The sequence below is a fragment of the Aythya ferina genome (assembly GCF_964211825.1).
Source record: "Aythya ferina genome assembly, chromosome: 26".
Lineage (NCBI taxonomy): Eukaryota > Metazoa > Chordata > Aves > Anseriformes > Anatidae > Aythya > Aythya ferina.
In genome coordinates this window covers 1,839,562-1,859,841 of record NC_140324.1, presented here as the reverse complement: position 1 = coordinate 1,859,841, position 20,280 = coordinate 1,839,562, and the positions used below count along the sequence as shown (strand labels likewise).

Below are 20,280 nucleotides of genomic sequence, written 5' to 3'. Positions count from 1 at the left end.
GCCCACAAGAGGGATGGAGCCACCTCTGCCTTGAAACTGTGCACGGACCCCGTTCCCATCCCCAAAACTGGGGGCTCCATGGGCTCCCCCTACCCCAGCCAGCTCCGTCGGGGTGCCAGCAGCATTTAAGGGATGTTGGGCTCCAAACAGAGCGGCCCCGACACGAGGAACTGGGGGAGCAGCGAGGGCCGGGCAGTTTCAGGGCGCACTCCGCCTGCATTTTAGCAAAGCTGATTATTATGGCAAACACGCCACGTATTTGTCTCCTCCGCTCCCCTTACTGTTCATTTAACCAGAAACTTCTTTCAAATTACATCCTTCTATTTCTGTGCCTTTGTGTTAATCATTTCCCCAGAGAATTGGTGTTTAATTGCTGTCTAATTTGCATAATTATGCATATTAATCTCTACACCTAATGAATATTCATAATTCTCATTTAGATTTTGTTTTCTAATCAAAAATTTCCAATGTGATTACTGTGCAGAGCAGGGATAAGCCTCTAATAATACCTTGGATACTAGGGAGAATTACTGCCAATTCTCCCACCTCCTACTTCCTAGAATAAACTTTTGCTTTGCTAATGTGTTTTTCTAAAGCAATTCATCTGCATACCCCGCAAACACCAGTGGAGATCGGGAGGCAGAAAGGCTCCTATTCATTTTGCTTTCCCGGGTACTTTTGGAGCATCCCAGCAGTCGGGGTGATGAGGTGAGCAGTAACCGCAGCCTCAGCCACCCCTGGCAAAAACTCAGCCCTTCGTGCAGGCAGGACAAGGAGGGTGGCATGCCCTGGTGGCTGCAGCCAGCGAGGCCCCCCCCAGCCCTTCTCCAGCCCCCCTGAACCACGAGGAGCTGCCCCAGGGGGGATGCTCAATGGGGCAGCCTCCTGGCGGGACTCTGGTGCCTGGAAGCCCACGACAGGGGCCAGCCTGCGGACCGAAGCTCGAAACAGCTCGAAAAAATGGTCTCACATCTTCCCAAGCTTCAGCAACTGGGGCGAAAGGTGCCTGCAGAATGTCCCATTTTCAGCCTGGAGGTGTTCTAAGAATTCAGGTGTTTCTGGGATGAAGCCAGGACAAAAAACCCATCCTGCCCACCTTACGTTTCTGGCATCCCAATGTAGTGCCGACCTGCTCTCCCCTCCCTTTGTATCGGATCTACAACTCGGCAGCAAATGCCCCCTGCCAAACCCATGAAAACCCAAAGGCTGGCCAAAAGCAGGTGCTTCTGGAAAACCGCCCACCCGAGGCTCAGTGGGGTTTTGCTCAGCCCACACCCCGCAAGGCTGCAAGGCTGCTGCCACCACCACCCACGGCCACGCTTCCCCCAGCCTGTGATGCTCACCCATTGCTCCCGGTGCTCCAGAGCCTTCCCCACGGCACCGAGCAGCTGGGCTAGACCCAAAAAAGAGGAGGAGGAAGGGGAAGGAGCAGGAAATGGAGATGTCCGGGCTGAGAAGGGCCAAGGGCGGCATTTGGGGCAGGCTGCAGCAGCTCCAGCACATCCCCAGGTGCTCGCCCAAGGGTGTGCAAGCCTCTCACCCGGACCCTTTGGTCACAGAGGCCCAGGGAGCGAGGCCACACACCTCGTCCCCATCCCGATGGAGGTCAGGAGTGCTCTGGGCACTGCCCATCAGTTTCCTGCCTGCGGGCACTGCTCACGTGCTGCAGGGAGAGCTGTCGGGCTCCCCCAGCTCTGCGAGTGCACCAAGCCTCCAAAAGTCACACCCAAACTCCTCAAGGGGAACTCCCAAAAATCCCCCCTGGCTCAGGGACCTGCCTGCAGGACAAGGCTGTCACCTCCTGTGTCCCCGCAATGGGACGGGGACCTGTGGGCACCTCCCTCCCTCCCCAGCTCTGCCTCGTCCCCAGAGCAGGTTTCCTGCACACGAACGTGCACAAGGTGCTGGGCAAGAACTACAGCCAAGGCCCCAGCTGAGATCGTATCCAGCTCGCGTGGCAGGGAGCAGGACTACTTTTGCACCAGCATATCCCAGCTTTTGAGCTTTGCAGCGCTGAAAACGCTCTCCCAGCGCAGGGCACGCACGCAGTTTCTGCAGACACCCACACGTGCACGCAGCTGGTCGGGGCCAGCTTTATTTTAAAATAAAACCCTTTTCCAACTAACCAAGTTAAGGCACACTTTCCAATTCAGAAAAGACAAAAATAGGAGCTACCTCCTCTCTCCATTAATACAGTTATTAAAAAACGTACAGATTAATTGTGCATTTTAATAACCCTGATCATGAATATTCATAATGCATTTCTTGCTCATGTTCTAATTAAAATGTACTAATAGAATAAGATGTAGCTGTCAGACAGTCATTTTTTTTTTTACTTACGATTTCTGTGCCACAGCTAAGAAGAGCTGATAGACAAGAACTGCTCTAAGCTCTCAGCACGGATAAAAATAATTTGCCCAAACTGAGCCTGAGTAAAAGCCCTCCATGCGCCACGAGGCCCTGCATGCCCTCGCCACCCCAGCACACCCTCCAAGGAGGCATTCAAACCACGGGGGCTTTCAGTTATGAGTGAGAGGAATGGTGAATTTAGCAGTGCATTTACTACCCCAACCTTGCATGCTACGAAGCATCCCCTGCTCTGCACCCCTTTCCGAAGGCGAGCAGGGTGCTGGTGTGTTTGCTCTCAGACACCTGCCCCATCCCACACGAGCCATCCGGGCCCCGGGAGCAGCTCCCCACACAGGAGGGAACCTGCAGCTCTGAAACCAGCGAACTGGTTAAGGAGGCTGTGTGGTTTTCTGCCCCGTTCCCACATCCCAGCAGCAGCCACGTGCGCTCCTTCCCACCCTGTTCTCTGCAGGCTGCTTCAGCCCCCGCGCCCGGGATGCCTGGAGCTGAAAACGCCACGCAGAGATGCTGGCTCTGGCTTCAGTCAATAACCAGAGCCCTGGATTCTACCTGGGAAGCTGTCCTGTCCCTTGAGCCATCGGAGAGCCCCATGGCTTCAGGAGGGGCGCTTCTCAGAGCTCTCCACTCCTTGATCCCAGCACAGCTCCGGGATGCAGCTGGCAGAGAGCAGGGCTGGGTGTTGGATGTCTCCACCATCCAGCCACTGCAGGTCCTTCAACAGGAGCTCAATCCCCAGTAACCCCTTTGCAAGCAAAACCCATGGGGCAGGCAGCGCTCCTCTGAACCCAGGGGACATGCAGGGACACACGAAGTGGGATGTCTTGCCCCCGAGACTGCTCGGTCACCATTGGTGCACCAAGACCAAGGGCTTGCTCTTAAACCCTGCACCAAGGCACACCTGGAGGAGCGCACGTAAAGCTGCAAAGCTGTGGTCCAGCGTGTTCAAATGCCTTGAAGATGACTCACTTTTGGCCTCAGAAGAAGGCAGTGGCAGCCCCGTGCTGGGGGACAGTGAGGGACATTGGTGGGGACATCACCGGGGGCCATTGTGTGGCTCAGGCTGCAGCTGAGCCGGGCTGAGCGCTTCCCTCCCCCTGATGCTTCCACCCTGCCCAGCACAATCTGTCAGCATCAAAGAGCCCTCCTTAATCTGATTCCCATCAAAATACCCTTTATTATTTTTATTTTTTTTTAATAAATATATTAGAAATATTAAGGCCAAGCCCCAGCTCTGGGAGCAGTCGCAGCCCTGGCTTTGCTGGAGGATGGCGATGCCCAAGCACGAGCGAGGTGGCTCTGGTGGCCCTCGTTGCAGCAGGACGGGAATACAGAGCTGGGAATAAAAACCCCACAAGCAAAAGCCCACCAGGGCCACGCTTGTGAACACACCAGCAGGACAGGGGGTGCCCACGCGACGCCCAGCGCCTGCCTCCACCAGAGGTGGGACACTGCGGTGACAGCCACCGGTGCCACCATAATTTGATTTGAAAGAGAGGTGACAGAAGGCTGCTTGATAAACACTTCCAAATTAAGCGGCTTTGTGTCCTAATCGCTCTGGCGATCAGCCTCACAGCAAAATCTCCACTAAAAGGGATTTGAAATCAATAAAATTAGTCCACTAGTAATTAGCTTTAGTCCCAGTCAAACCAGCAAAGTTGTTTTTCCTGGCGAGGGTTCGCTCCCTGGGCCCACGTGCTGCCGCCCAGTGAGAAACAACAGCACCAACACATCCCAACACTGAGGCATCCTCAGGGAAAGCCCCCCCGGCCACCGGCACGGCCTCGCCAAGGGGAAAACCGGGGTGTTTCGGAGCGGCTGCCTGTTTATTTACCAGCCCCGGCCGCCCCCGAATAGGAAAAAACAGATTTGAATGGGAGGCAGTCGCCGGCTGTTTACAGGACGTTGATTGTGGACGGGACTATACAATTTGTTCACTTCCTTTTCCCGGCGCACGACAAAACAATTCCACCCCCCAGCCCCCACATATATAAAAAAAAAAAAGGGGGAAAAAAAAAAAAAAAAGGAAAAAAAAGCAAGAGCAAGCAGGGCTGAACACCTGGAGGGCAGCTCGGGATGCTCGGCGCTGCCAGCCGAAGGGCAGGGAGGGCTCCGTGCTGCTGCCAGGGAAGGAAGCGAGTGCTTTGGTGGGCCCTCTGGATCACGCCCCCCGTGGAGGGATGGACCCTGCTGGTGCACTGAACGAGGTCACCTCGGAGCCTGCCATAGCAGAACCCTACAGGTTTATGGGGCAGGCCCTTCCCCGTTTATCTTTGTGCCGATGAAAGCACGAGGAATTCAAAACCAAGGCGCACGCGGCCATGCTGCACAAGCGCCTGCGCCCCTGCCCTGAGGGGGACGCCTGCTGCTGGCTCCCCCTTCCCAAACGCATGCTCAGGCATAATTTTGACTTAAAAAAAAAAAAAAAAAAGAAGAAAAAAAAAAAGCTGATGCCGCCACTTCCGCGATCATTAATTCCTCCGCTTTGCATCTGCTCTGGCATCTCCTGTGTCGTGTTCTGGTTCAGCAGTTGCTGCATGGTCCACACTCAGAGTGGGATTTTAGGAAATATTTGGGGCTGGGGAAAAATGGGAGAGGTACCCCAAAGAGAGAGGGGAAAATGATCCATTCCCCATTGGCTTCAGGCAAGGGATGCGTATGGAGATAAAGCAGGAAAGAGAAATTAAATCTACAGATAAAACAAAGCCAGAAAGGGGAAAAAAAGCCAAGGAGGTATTTTGTACTCACAGTCTTTCGGAAGATGGTCTGCGAGATGATGCACGTGGCGTTTCCAAACAGAGCTGCATTTGCAGCCCGTGCTGTGGGTTAGGGAAGTGTTTAGCCTGGATTTCTGAGCCCAGGAGTGGCTGCAAGAGCTCTCGCAGGACAGGGCAGGCTCCACGGCAGCCCTGGGCCCAGGATCTGGGGACCAGGGTGATGTCCCAGGAAGGAGCAGAGAAAGCCAGCAGGCACCGCACCCAGCACAGGGGTAAGGGGTGCCTGGTGCCGAGAGCAGGGACACAGCCCCCGACCCTGTTGGTAACGGGGATGAAGACGAGAGCTTGCCCCCTCCAAGTCGTAATTAAGAAAACAAATCACCTGGGCCAGCCCCACCAAGGCCGTGCAAAACAACGGCGCGATGTGCAGGTGGTGGGAAAACGCTGCACTGTGGCCCTTCTCCTCGGGGGAGAGGCCAAGCTGGATGGGTTCGTTAAGTTAATGACGGCCAACGAGGTGAGGCCAAGGCAGCGAGGCCAGCGGGCCTCCCCCCCAGCCAAGGCACGAAGGCACACCTCCCAGCCCCGGGTAAGGCCAGCAAGATGCCACGGGGAGAAAGAAAACAAACCTGTGACGACAACCAGAGGGAAGAAAATAAACTTTAAAGCTCAAAACACTTCCACCAGCTGTGAAAACAACGGCACAGCAATGACCAAACAAGAGCACAAAGGAGCGGCACGAAAGCGGGACAGATGATAACGGGGCTGGGCCAGGCAGTGCCTTCAGCGGGTCGGCAGCGCGTGGGCCGGTCCCACTCATGTCCCTCGCTCCCCCCGTGCCCACCGCCCCATTCTCACTTCACAAGGAGCAGGATGCCGAGCAGGGACAAATCAGGGACAAATCGTGGGGACACATCCAAGAACAATGTTGATTTAAGGCGGGCTGATAACAAGCGTCAGAATTAGCCTGGCTTTGTTAGCACCTTGGATTATGGCGTAATTCAGAGGAACAGCTCTGCTACCCGTGGATGGAGGGGCCCAAAAAGAGGCGACTGCTTCCAGGCAGCTGCTGGCAGCTCTGAGGGTGGTGCAGGGCCAACCTCCAGGACCCGCTTCCAGCATTAGCCCCCGAGGGGCACATTGCAGGTCCCCCCCCCCATCCTCCCCACACATTTTTGTTGAGGACCCCCGGGAACATGCCCCAAAGCTGTGCTCCCAGCGGGACTTTGGAAAACCAGCGGGAAGGAGCGCGGCGCCGGTCATCGGCCTCACTGCCCCTTCGCCTTCCCTGCAGTCTGCTCCCAAGCATGCAAACTTGAAAAAGCATAATAATATTAAATATGGAAACCCAAGGAATGGGGTTATGAGGAGTTCCTGGCCTACACATTGGACTTGTGCCGCTCCAAATCCCCATCTCCAAGCCCCTCTGAGGCCTCCGAGGGCTTCTTGGGAGCAGCAAGCCCACAAGGCAACTTAAACACGAGGACAGCCCCGCAGAGAGCTCTTCACGTCCTGCATCACATATATCCGACAACAGCAACATGTCTGCTACCACAGAACAACTTAAATCCAACAGATAGAGGCTTATCTGTGAAGCAAGGGGTTATATCCCATTAAACAGAAAGCTTTGGGGAGAGAGGAGCGAGAGTAAATCCACATCCTGTTTTTTTCCAGCTCATTTGTTTTACCACAAAGTTGCACACTCATGAAAGATGCAGACACTCGAGACTAACGCACGCATTGTTGTCCGAAGAAAGAATTCATTTTGCTGAGCGTGCACAGCAGCCCGATGCCAGCGGGGAGTGAAATACGATGGCTGCGTGTCCCCCGGGACGCCACGCACTGACCTTTCGGATTTCGCAGACAATCGTGTGCTTTGCATGTACGTACAGATGCTCGCACACCCGGACTATTTTGGTTAGAGGCATTTACCTCTATTTCCGCTCCAATTTGCATCTTTCCAAGTATTGTTTAATTTGCAACGTAAAATAAAATGAGGGTGTCAGAAATGCAATGGGGGCGCTGTCCTTTTGCAGGGGAATATAAATCTTTTCCCACTGTGTCTCCGTTGCTCCCAGAGCAGGAAAATAGGAGCCAGAAGCCCGTTTACTTCCACCTGACCGACTAAAATGTTGCAAGAGAGACATTTCAGATCAAAGGAGAAGACTTTCCTCAGCGATTTCCCTGGGACACGTCCCGAGAGCGGCACCAGCACCGTGTACGTGAGCGCTCCCAGCCCACTGGGCAGGGAGGCCAGAGGTGGTTAAAAATTAGACAAATTTCAGGCCGTTTCCAAATAATGGGGAAATGATGTGGGGAAACGGCCAAACACCCACAATCCCGGTGGCCTCAGTAGTTTACCTGGGAGCCTTCTCTTCAAGGGAAGAGGGCCGGTGGTTAACACCATGTGGCTACCAGCCCAGCGGCCTGCCCTGCGAACTCCCCTGGAGCAAGAGGAAAAAACAGCTCACGTCTGCCCAGGGAGCACGAGCACGTGTGGGCGGGAGGAAGGCAAAGGGGAGGCACGGCTGAGGCCATTTGCTCTGCCCTAGAGGCCGGGGCTGCAATCCTGCGGGGTGCTGGGCAGCCCCGCTCCCCGGCACAGGATGCCCCGGACCGCACAGGATACCGGCGCGGGGCTGGCGAGGAGAGCTAACGTGTTAGCCGAGCCGATGATTCAGCCCACAGGAAGGATCATCTAAGAAGAATTGTTCGACACAATGAGAAAAACTTTCCCAAACAAAGTGTTCTCAACACCACCTGCCTCCTCCGCGGGGCCGAGGCAAGGCCTGAGCTCCAGCTTTTGTTTGCAAATAACTTCAAGACCGCGGTTGCCACAACAGAGGTTCGTCTTTTTTCCCCTTCTCCTTTTCCGAGGGGACACGGCTCAGCGTGGGGCTCACCCCCCAGACCTCCCCCAAAGCACGGCGCTGGGCAGCGCAGCAGCCGCACACCCACTGCATTCGTTCGATGCCAAAACCCAAAAAAGTTCGGGTTGGAGGGCTGTAAGTGCAGGACCGCTACCTTCTGCACCCAAACACCCAGAGCAGGATCCCCAGAGCACACCCACACCCCAGCAGCGCACATGGCACTGGGTCTGGGGGATTAACAGCACGTGGAGCCCACGAGGGGTCCCTCCCAGGCACCAGTTTTTGCAAAATTTAGTCAACACGGCACAGCATGGTGAGATATTTACCTTAAGAATGGTTTAAGGACAGATGTGACCTATTTAGAGCTCTGCCAAATATTTCTGTAATTGAATATACCATCGATTATTTAAATTACATTAAAAAGGGCTGTATTTGATCTACTTGCTACTAAGAAGCACTGTTTCCAAGAACCACGACTTTTTTTTTCCCCTCTTTAACTATAAATACTTCAAGATGTTCACTTGTCCCTTTCCTTGCTAAGAATCCACATCTTTGCATAACCATGCTCCATGCCCCAAATTCCACTTCTGCCCCTAAAGCCAAGAGGACACGTCACGGGAAGAGCTTACCTGAAGAAAGAAACCAGTTTTGTTTTAAGGGCAACACCAGCTTATGGAGCAGAGTCCAAAAGGTGAAGTCTCATCCAGCCTCCTGTCCTCAGGGGAAGCTGTTGGTTTTGGCTGCCCATCAGCCTCAAGAGACTTTCTGAAGTCACCTCAGCCAGGGGACACGGAAAAGTTGCTCCAGCACCTCATGCCCTGGTTCCCTCCATCCACGACACCCACGTCCAAGCAGGGTGTTACCCCAGACCCCTGAGGACAGACTGAGGCACTGGGATGGTGGCTGGTTTTAAACCTACATCTGTCACCTGGCCACGCGCATAGGGACCAGCTCAAGGGATGGGACAGGAGGGTGGCACCGCTCCCACCAGCTGTGTCCCACTTAAACCAGCCGTGGGGGTAAGGACGAGCCCACCGTGGCACACGCGTGCGTCTGGGCTCCTCCTGCACCCGGCGGGTGGAGGATGTGCCCGTGCCACGAGGACATCCCCGAAGGAGCCAGGGAAGCCGTCCCAACTGTGCCCCCCCTCCGCAGGGCCCTGCTGCTCCCACCGAGCTCTCCTCTCACTGGGCAGACGGTGCCGGGCTGGGGTGAGGTGCCAGCAGGTGGCACTCCTCGTGTGGCACCGCGCCTTGAGCTCCTGGAACCGAGCAACGCTCCCCGCTCCTGCACGTGCATTTCACACCATTTCCTGGGTGCAACTCGAGCATCACTTAGCGATGGCCCCTAGGAGCCGGTGTGATCTCTCACGCTAACAGCAATACCCCGAAAATACCCCCCTGCAGCTCCTCAAAGCCCCGTGAGGACCTCAAGGTTTATTCTGACAGGTTTTATTCTGACACTGTCACAGAGCAACATCGCATCATCCAGCTGCGCCGTTCTCTCGCTCTGCCCCGGACAGGCACCAACCCATTGTTCAGGTCGCACGCTGTCTCCCCCAGCCCCAAAAGCACCAGCCTGGCTTTGCACGACCCCCTGAGCCCTTTGGTGCTGCCCACAAACACCCCGCTGTTAGAGGAATGGGCTGGAGACAAAAAGGAACCCATTAGATTATCTCATCTCCCTCTCCTCTACATCATGTTTGTGTTCTGGTGCTTTTGTCTAGACGAGCGGTAACACTTCTTATCAGGATCGCTGATACAACTGTCAAGCAAAATTCACCATTAGACATTTCTCTGGTAGTTTTCCTAAAGCTGCCTTTTAACTGCAAGAAGCTCAGGGGAATTATTTCCTCCATGAACAGCAAGAGCTGCCCCGGTGCAGAAGTTTTGGGGCCCAAGGGGGGTGACACCAGGGGCTCCCGCTGTGCTGGGTCACCGGTGGCTGCGCAGGAGCCACTGCCCCACAGCTGCACCTGCAAATGCAACTTTGGAAATAATATACACATATAAAAACAGGGAAAAAACAAGCCACCCCTAACCTCTGCAAGGAAAATCCTGCAAATGTGAGTGACCACATGGATCTCTGGCAGGCAGAACCAAGCCGCCTTCGGTTCCTCACTGCACCAGGCTTGAGAGATGGCTCGGGGCATGCGAGGCACTCGCTGCTTTGGAAAGGAAAGGATGCTTTGCCCCACTTTTGTCTTGAGCAAGTTCTGGGGCTCACTGGACTTTCCAGGAGTTGCTGAACGCATAAAACAGCAGGAAACCCAGTGAAAACCAGTTCCCCATTCGGAGCACAAAGTGCCCCAGAAGCCCCCATGACAGGGCCAGGCCAGCAGGGAGGGGAAGAGGAAGATGAAGACCTCGCCGGCTCAGCTGTTTGCAAAACCACAGCTCCACACCTCCCGAGAGCCCCGTCTGCTTCGCCAGGCTGCAGGCTGGAGGGGACAGCCGGCTGCAGGAGCTGCCCCAGCGGGGCCGGGACCCCTTAGCCCCGAGCCGAAATGAGGGAGCAGCCCCCTGCGAGCCTCCCCACTGCCCTGGGGCGTCGCGGTATAGCACGTGCCCCCGGGTTTGCTGCTCTGTCAAGAGCAAGGAGCGCGTCTGCCTCTCTGGGGACCAGCCTCAGGCAAGCCAAGCCGAGTTCTGCTCCTTCTGCTTGCTCCAGCAGCATCCCCAAAACCTCAGGTGCTCCCCAGCATCCCGACTGCCCCGAAGCACGCAGCGCGCTGCCCTGATAAAACACAAACCCACACTCGTTTAAAACTCAGAGGTCAGGGTCTCCAAACCAGAGCAAGAGCCCAGACACAGCCCAGCTCGCTTCTGAGCAGTCACTCTTCAGAGAAACTGGTTTCTCTCCTGTTAAGCCCAGATACGCACAAACCACTCAAACTAAAGCAAAACCATCTCCAGGCAGCTGGGCACTGGTTGGATCTGTTCCTAAAACCAGCTGAAATGAAACCATCTCGCAAGCCCCTTGCAGAAGGAAAGCCCGCGACCAGGCTGCGTCACAGCCCTGAACCACGCCAGCCCCCTGCTCCCGCTGTGGGGCTGAGAAACCCCCAGCCCACAGTGACCTTGTGCTCGAGCCAGCCCCAGCCACCCGCCCTTCTCCTCTCCGTGCCGCCGGCAGCACCTCGCTGCAACAGGTTTTAAGGGTCTCACGTTACGGGGGAAGGCAGTGAAGCAGCACAAAAAGATGAGCAATTCTCATGTGCCACGCATCCTGCTCCCAAAACGGGACCCTGTGTCCTCGAGCAGCGTTAACACCCTCTGCTCCTGCCCCAGAGCGGCACGGCACCCGAAGGAGACCCCTGCGGGTCTCCAGCCCGCCGCTCGAGCCCACCTGCCTCCAAATCCCTCGAGAGCAGAATTGCAACTGCTGAAAATCACTCCTCCCCACTCCGTCCTCCAAACCCCTGCCAAAAAAGCCCCGGCGCTGCCAGACATCTGTTGGGAAGCACCTACCCCGAAAGAGCCGGCGCGGGGCTGCCATGTCCACGGAGCCGCCGCAGGCTGAGCCCAGCGCCCTGTGCCGGGCGCCCCAGCCCCGCGCTCCTCCCACCGGCTCCGGTCCCTGCCCACTCCTGCCTGCCTTTGTTCAGGGGACTGTGGAGGAGTTCACTCTAAGGACAGGCAAAAGCAGTTAGAAGAAAGTTAGTGGGGTTTATGGAGTGGATTAAGTTTACCAGGGGATTTTATGGTGCGCTGCCCGGGGAGCTCGGAGCAGCTCGGCGGCATCCCCTCTGGAGCAGGCTCCCAGGGAGCCTGGGCACAGCCTGAGAGCACTCAGGGCAATGGGAAGGGCAGGGAAAAACTCACCTAAGTGCCCTGTGCTCTTACCCACAGGCGTTACCTCCTTAACACAAGCCCTTCTAAAGGCCAGGGTTGGGTTTAGCTGCACCCCTGCTCGCAGGGCTCCGTCCAAGCCCGCAGAGCAGCTCTGGAGCAGTTGTTTGCCCTCGAACAAAAGCCATCTCCACCCAATCCTGCGTGGCTCTGTTGTGGTGATACAGGGTATTTGTCTGGCACAGCCTTGGTCACTGTTTATTGTCTTGCTTTCCTTTATCTGCAGATCTCAAAGCGTTTTATAAATGTTAAACCTCAAAGCCTCTCCAGGGAACAAAACTGTTTCTAGCTATTGTACATATGGAGAGACTTGCCCAAAAATTAGGGCAGAGCTGGAAATGGAGCAGCAGAGACCAGAGCTGACACAGCCTCTCTTGGCACAATATAAAGCAACACAGATTATCCCTTAAATACCTGTGTGGACAGACACATCTCCAGCTATTAACCCACATGTTGTCGAGCCACCGCTTGGAACAAGCCCTTGGCCTGAAAGCCTCGCGCGCTGGAACACAAAAATCTTTACAACTGGCAATCCAAACCACAACGTCTCACTGAGCTTTCAGTTTTCTTGTTTGGGTCAAAAAGCACCAGTCGTACGGTTTCAACTTTTTAGAAAATTATTTAAAGAAAACAGAACAAAAAACCACAATGCTTTTAAAAATACGAAGCGTGCTGGGGGAGAAGCGCTGTTCTCTATTTTTGAGCTGACCCAGGAGGGCTGGCAGAGGCAGCACGTTGCGCGAGATGCTCGTGCCGGGCTTCTCCTGCCATGTGGCACACGTCCTGCTGTCACAGGGCCCAACTGCAGCCGTTTCACAGCGGGGAGTGTCAGTCCCAGCTCCCCGTCTTTTCACTCCCTTTCTTTTCCGTGCGGTTCAGTCAAAAGGAACCTGAGGAGCAGCAGGAAGCACAAATTCAGGGCCATCCAGGCTCGGCTCTCCCAGTGCTCCAGGGAAACGCTGCGGTGACGGGATGGGAATCACACCAGTGCTATACTCAAGGGATCGCTGCCTGGAGCATCCAGCTACGGGACAAAACCAAAACAGCCGGGCAGGTGGGATGGGCAAGAGCCAGTGCAGGAGTGCCCTGGTTTGGGGAACAAGAGTTCAGAAACCTCAGCCTACCGAGGATGAGAAGCGTGAGGCAGCCTCGCGGCAGCCTCCTCCCAGATTCTCCTCGAGCTCCGGTGCAACCCCAAATTCCCCTGCCTGGGCTGTAAAGGCTTTGGGATGAGCTCCTACAAATAGCAAGTGCCTGGCCCAAAGGACCTCTGGTTTCAGCTGCTACAAGAAATGTAGCTCTGGAGAGGACCCCAGAAGTTTGCTGTGAACACATGGCTCCGACAGCGGTTCTCCAAGATGCCTCAATTCCCAGCCCTTCAGAGAGCATCACCCCAGCCCCGAGCCCAGGACCCTATGGGTCTGACCCACACCTAGTGCTCTGCACAAAACGAAACCTGGAAAAGCTGAAGGGGCTACAAAGAGCACACAAAAACCCTACGGGACAGAATTCAAGGCCCATTTGCCAATCCAAGCTGCTCACATCCAAGCACCGTGCCCATTTGGACAAGCTTCGTGCTTCTAGGCAGCTTCTGGAAAGCCAAAGCCAGAGGAACACCTCTGTGCCATCCATCCCCAAATTCAGAGACAGGTCTACGGCCAGCCCCTTCCACTGCTCCCCTGGGGCCCTGCCCAGGAAGGCCCCGAGGCAGCTCCTGCCGGTGGGGAGAAGACAAGCATGGTGCTCGTAGGCACCTCGGCTAGAAACAGCGGCTTAAAAATAAACGAGGGCTCAGTTTTGAGTTCTGAGCTAACAGAAACCGAGAGGACTTCTGCAGGATCTCTGCTGACCACAAGGCAGCCAGGACTTCTTCTTCAGCTGTTTCGCCCCCAGACTACTTCTGCAGGACGGGGCTGCAGCCGCTCCAGCCTCAGGGCTGCTCCGTGCGTCACAGCCCAGGAGGCAACGAAGGAAAGGCGCCGGGCGCGGCACTGTCAGGGCTCCTTGGGGCATCTTGCCCAGCCAGGAGGAGAACTGGACTAGAACAAATCCCCTTCCACCCTGGCTTCAAGGAAGAAGACCGAAAGAGCCCCTGGCTGCTTGGGTGAGGATCCACTGCCGTTGGGTCCCTGTGGTGTCATGTACCCATGGAGCAGACCCTGGGTGCTGCTCCCCAGGGAAGCTCAACCCGAGGCTCCTTCCAGAAGGGTCGGATGGGCTGAGTTCACCAAACCACCCACCCTGCCCTTTTCTATCTGTTTCACACACCTTCAGCCACAGATTGCCAGGGAAGGGCTTAATTAGGGCCGTGATGACTGCTGAGCCTTGCAATATAGGCAGTGAATAAACTGCAGGCAGAGCAACAAAAAGGAGGAGGAGAGGAAGTAGGAGAGCTCCAAAACTTGGGGCAAAAACCAACACACACACACCCAATTTTTCCTTTCTCTCTGCATAAACACCCAACGGCCATGGGCTGGGTTACTCAGAGCCAGAAGAAACAGCGTTGTGACACGGCACGAGGGGCAGCCCTGGTGTCTGCCACACATTGTGCTGCACAAATCGTGCCAGTGCCAGCGGGCAGGTGCGAGGACAGGAGCGTACGGCCCGCTTCTCCCACATCCCTGGGGCTGAGTGCATGGAAGTGGCTTATGCCTCGTGCAGTGGGCTGAGGGAAGATCCCTGCACTGCCCCAGCGAACGCCTGGGGCAGGTGGGACTGGGACACAGCTGAGCTGAAACGTTCCCCTGCCACCGGAGGCCTGGACCGGAGCAGCTCCGCACCCGAGTGGCACGGTGTCCTGAGGACAACCACAGCACAATGTCACCGCGAGCCTTTCATCCTGCACGCAGACAGCAGCTCGTGCTCCTGTTAACAGTACAGCCAGAGCCTCACATCTGGGGACTCCTGCCTCGGTCCCAGCACTGGGGATGCTGGCTCCAGACCCAGCGAGCTCCCCAGATGTGCTGCAGGCCTGCTGGAGCACATTCCTCTGCTTTTCCGAGGAAAACCCTGCTTTTAGGGTTAAAGCAACACCGGTAGTGGGATTGTCAGCGGCACAAATGCACAATCAGGAGGGGAAGATGTGGGGGGAAAGCATCCAACTGGCGAATATAATACTTGGAAGGAAAAGCAGATTTTTAAAAAAATAAAAAATGAGGGGGTGGTAAAAAAAAAATCTCAGGAAGTCATCTAGTCATTCCTGCTCTTTGCTGAAACAATAGACTCGGGATGCTGGCTAAGTTATAAATAATCCTGCTGGCTACACAACACAAATACAAGACGGGAGCGGGGTAACTATCGCTCCATGGAAAGTGACTCACCACCTTCGTGCCGCAGACCCAAAGAAGGGCAAACACCACAGCCTTGGGGCAGGCTCTGCCGCTGGGACCCCGGTGCTTTGGGAGCCCAAACCCACGTGGCCCTGAGCCGTGGGCGCCCTTCGTCGCGGCGAGGCTCTCAGCGAGTTGAAGCGCAGAGCACGGGCTGGTGCCGAGGGCCTGAGGGCAAGAGAGGGCTCAAATTGGGGAAAATAATGGGAAGCCACCAACTCCGCAACATCCTTCTCTTTTTTAGAAAGGAAGTTGCCGCTGCGAGATGACTTCACTGGGCTGCTGGTGCCCGCTTCCCAAACCTCTCCTCCGCCACCCGGGAGCGAACACGCAGACCAGCGGAGCCAACGCGCGCCGGCTCCTGCGGCACGGGGAGAGGCTCGTGCCCGGACAAACCCTGGGGAAGGGGAGGCACGTGAGGGTCACACACGCTGGGGGACACACACAGCCCCTGCCATCTCTTGCTCCTACTAGGGAAGGCCCAACTTTTTGGGGAGCCAGGGACAGCCCTGCAGCTGCTCCAGGTCCACGGGTGACCCTGGGAGGGAGCACGCGGCGCCCGCAGCCTTGTACCAGGACCAGGGCGCTGCAGGCACGGCCACGGTAGCAGGGAGCTCTGGTGCCAAGAGTAACTGAGAAAGAGAAAGATCTTCCCAACGAGAAACTTGGATAATTTGGAAGTGACATAGATTCTCACTTATGAAAAAAAAAAAAAAAAGCAACTGTTCAAAAAGAGCTTCCTGACTTGTTATTCCATTACCCAAATCTGGAAATGTAATCATATTAGTTCAGCTGCATTAACACAACTGAAAAAAACAAAACAAAACAAAACAAAAAAAAAAACACAACAAAAACTGTCTTAAAGATTGAACTGATCTGTGGGGCCAAGGGAAAGGAGAACAAAAGTCAGAGACCTGTGGCACCCACTCCTGCAGCCAGCCCATCACTCCTGCAGGCCTCTGAAGGCAGATCCGCAGAGGATGTGAAATAATCAGGATATGAAATGATTTTTAAGGGTTTTTTTTTGCCAGGTAGGCGAGGTAAAGGTCACCGAGAGCCGTGTGAACACAAGCAGCTCAGTGACATCGTGCTGAGCTGGCTGCGGAGCTGAGCTTGGTTCACACATACCTCGGAGGAGCAGAGAAATCAGCCCCAGCACGAAGCTGTGCGCTGCCCAAAGCTGCCGGAGAGATGGCAGCCACAGGGCAACGGTGGCCCAGGCTGGGAAAACAAAAATTCACCCAGGTTGGTAAAACAAAGTGAGGAAACACTCAGCAGCTCCGTGCGCCATGTTCCTGCTGCAGAGACCAAGATGCCTCGGAGCCCATGCAGCCGAGCACTTTACTTATGCTTATTTTTAAATAAAAGGTGCCTGTCGGTGCTGGTGTCTTCTTTAGGTCAAGCAAGGAGGCTGCAAAACCTGCGAGGCTGAAACAGCCGTGCCAGGAGCACTGGCAGCTTTGGCACAGACTCCTCTCCAGACCTGCCACCGAGAGGTCACTGCTCGGGACAAAACCCATCCCTCTCCCTCGCTCAGCCGCAGCCTCTGCTCTCAGAAGATGCTGGAGCGAGAGCCTGGGCAGACACGTTTGGTTAAGGTTTTAGAGGAAAGGTGCGAACGGTTTGAACCACAGCACAAGGAGGAATAAAGGCATCTCGCTTTCAATTTTTTTTTTTCTTTAAAAAAGAAAAAAACCCAAAGACATTTGATAGGGAGGCACATCCATCTTCCCACAGCCTCTCAGGCCATTCATCATTTGGATAAAATCCAGTTTCACATTGAAATTCAGCTGGACTTTCAAATGCAAATACGAGGAGAAGAGCAACATATGGTAGAGGTTAGTACGTATTTTTCCTAATTAAATGGCATACTGCTGTTTTGTATAACAATGTTAACGGGGCATTAACAAGCCTTTGGAGGAGAGACCACCTCACTTTCAAAAAAATGCCTCAGAAAGCAGAAGGGGCCCAGGACCTCCCCGCTCTCCGAGGAGCGGTCACACGTTCACCACGGCAAGGACAGCTTTTGTCACGTGCCACGAGCCAACTGTCCCCCTGTGCCACCTGGGGAAGGAAAGGAGGTGACCGGCACCGCCAGCGTCCTCTGAGCCAGGTCCTGTCCTGGTGGGTCCTGCCGGAGCGTGGCTGGGTCGTGCTCCAGGCCCAGGACGTGCTGGATGCCACCAGGTCCAGGAGGCACGCAGTGCCGTGACAGAGCCCAGGACAGCTCCTGGAGGGGGAAAACTGCACCAAAGCCCCACTCCCAAGGGATGGAGGATGGGCAGAAGATGCCCTTTGAGGAGAGGAACAGCTCCGTGCCGAGCGGTGCCAGCCAAGCCTGGGGCCACCAGAGCCAAGTGCCACCACTGAAGGAGAGGCCACTGCTGGCTGGCAACGGTCTGTGCCTGCAGAGAGGACACAGGGCACGGCACGTGCCTTCCAAGAGGCTTCCTCCTGCATAGGACTGGTCAGGGTTTTGTACAACATCCCTTTGCCCTGCTTGGTATAAAATCCCACCCCCAAACACGCCCAGGGGTGCTGGAGGCTGCCCTTCCTGCCATCCCCGGCCACTCTGGAACGGGGCCATCCATTTATTTTTGGTCCCTGTCTAACCAGGAAGGCTCCCCTGCTAGAAAAAGCTTGTGCCACATTAACTTCACCTCCCTCTTGCTCTTGACGCAATCTCTGGCTAAATTTAGAGAGAGATGGTGCCTTCGGACACTTCGAGGTGGGGGTGTGCTGCTCAGGGTTAACAGGCAGATGGACAGCAGGTTTTTAGTTTTTTTTTGCCCCACTCACCTTGGAGCTGAGCTACCTGGAGAGATAATATAAAAATTCAAGGGAAAAAAGGCAGATGTCTGGGTATTCACCTCCTTTAGGGGTGAGGCAAGGCAGTATGAGTCCTGTAAAGCCATCCTCCCTCCAGAAACACTAGTCACGGCAGCAAGAGAGGCATCAACAAAACCATTAGGAAAATCCTCAAAAGCTGATTCACGAAACCTCCATCCTTTTCCCCTTCTGATGTTTTTTCACATGTGCTTCCATCCCGTGAGGTCACCCAGGGCAGACAAACCCAGAACCTGTACAAAAACCTTCCCACCCTACCCCAAACCCAGGCTGCGCTGGGTTTGAAGCTGCGGAGAGCCCAAGGGCGCCGCGGGGCTGTGCGGGGGGCTGCAGGGACCCAGTCCCACACCCCCAGGGTTGTCCCCAGGGCACGTCCCCCGACAAAGGGCACCGCGGGAAGCCTGGCAGTGCCGCAGCTGCCAGCTGTGCGTTTTGATGCCACGAGAGCGCCGTGCCCCAGCTCGCCTCCGGTGATCTCCAACCCTCAGCGCCCGCCGCGCTCCCGGTCCCCCGTACAATTACGCATTCAGCACCACAATGTATTTCACACCGTATTTCATGCCTCATTTGGCAACAAAATTAATTAAACTTTAAGTCAACACTGAAGGAGTGCAGTACCTTTCTTCCCTCCATGGCATATATAACTCAATTTGTTTAAGCTAATGCGCTAATCAAGACTTGCAAAATACTTGGGAACCTTCTGGCAGGAGGGCCTCTGAAACCCGCAGCAAGATGCTCTCCACACTGGCTCTGCTTGGAGGTCTGGCAGGGCACAACCATCATTCAACAAGCCCCATTTCCCTAAAATTTAACCTTTCTCCCCCAAAATACTGCTCACAAACACGCATTCTGGCCTTCTGCTTGTGCAGCGCGATGCCGGAGGGTCGGTGCCATCCTCACGCCCCAAACCTGTCTGCTCTGGGCATCTGCATGCACCCAGCAGGGTCGGTGGCCTGGGGATGCACCAGGGAAGCCACAGCCCTCGGATGCTGCCCACGTCTCTCCTCCTCGCTGCCAGGGGACACGTGGGACAGCCAGCGGTCCTCCTCGGAGGCAGCTGGGAGCCTGCAGGCTGCCACCCCCTCGCCGTGCTCCGGGGATGTCTCAGCTATTTGGAGGCGCTGCGAGAGGGCAGGCTAATCCCAACCCACGCGGCTGGGAATCCGAGAGGCAGATGTGGGCAAACTTTTTGGCATAACTGAGACAGCTGCACCGGCCAGCACCAGCCCACCGCCCCGCTGCATGCCCCGGGTCGGGGTGGCTGCCAGGGCGCGGGCGGGAGGGCGAACCCCTCTGCTCCAGCACCCGAGGCCAGCAGAACGGGCTGAGCTGAGCGGCAAGGAGCGAGCACCAAGGCAGAAGAGGAACAGCCACCAGCAGCCTGTGACCCACGGCTTACCTGCATCGCAACGCCTGCAGCACGGGGCAGAGGCACCGAGCACGCCCTGAGAGCGCAGTGTGCTTTTCAGGCACGGCTCCTGTGGCAGGTTTGCAGCCCGCGGTTAGAGGATCATCCCGCATCAACCCCATCTATCAGGGGTCACCATGCATCCCAGGAGGGCTTCACCAGCCTGGGGAGTTCAGCCCATGGTCCTGTGCCATGCACACAGCACAAAGCACGTGGGAAACACGCGCACAACCTCATGGCCTTGACCACGGAGGCAAACACTGCCTACTTCCAGCTGAAGTGGTAAGATCATCATCACCTTCCCACTTGTGAAGATGTTGTAAACAGCATCATTAGAGTCTGCTCTTGTATTAGAACAAAGATGTCACCTTTAACAGGGATTTTGGATGCCAGTGAGCAGAGAAGATGCATTTACGGCATTCTTCAGCCGAGTTACCGCAGTGCCTGACGAGGCATGAGGCCCTCCAGAGCAACGAAATGGCACCACACGTTCCATCTGTCCCCTGAAGACACCCACTTGCTATCTCAAACTTTAAAAAAAGGTTAACTCCAATCTGAGCGTAAGTGCACATAACATTAACAATGGGGATGCAATAGGCAGCGGCTGGTCACACGCGGGACACGTGCTGCAGCAGGCACCCTACCGAGCATGCAGAATTTGAAATTAGCAGCAGCGAGGTCCAGCAGAAACGCCTGCCAGACCTGCTGGGCCCCTTCCAAAGCCATCTCTCCCCTTTGGAAAGGGCACAACAAGCGTGGAAGGCTTCGAGCTGGGATGCTGAGCCAAAAGCGAGCTTTCTGCCTACTCTCACCAGGAGAACACAATAGGAACAGAGGATGGAGCAGCACCCAGCCCTGGCAGGGCTCCCTGGGGATGTAACAGCCAGGCAC

General features: G+C 55.6%; 1 protein-coding gene across 31 annotated transcripts in view; it reads right to left on the bottom strand.

Moving 5' to 3' along the window:
- The window catches only part of TCF3 (transcription factor 3), a 72,315-nt gene that overhangs the window by 36,243 nt on the left and 15,792 nt on the right, over window positions 1-20,280 (bottom strand). For 5 of the 31 annotated variants that reach the window (XM_084498574.1, XM_084498575.1, XM_084498576.1 and 2 more), the window contains exon 1: window positions 11,425-11,502. The exons of 20 other annotated variants lie outside the window; for them this stretch is intronic. In XM_084498574.1, coding sequence (XP_084354700.1) covers window positions 11,425-11,452 — 28 coding nt within the window. In that variant the 5' untranslated portion in view covers window positions 11,453-11,502. Of the gene's footprint in view, window positions 1-11,424; window positions 11,503-20,280 lie in introns of those variants that run through there. 6 more of the 31 variants (XM_084498572.1, XM_084498579.1, XM_084498580.1 and 3 more) reach the window with 3 other exon arrangements.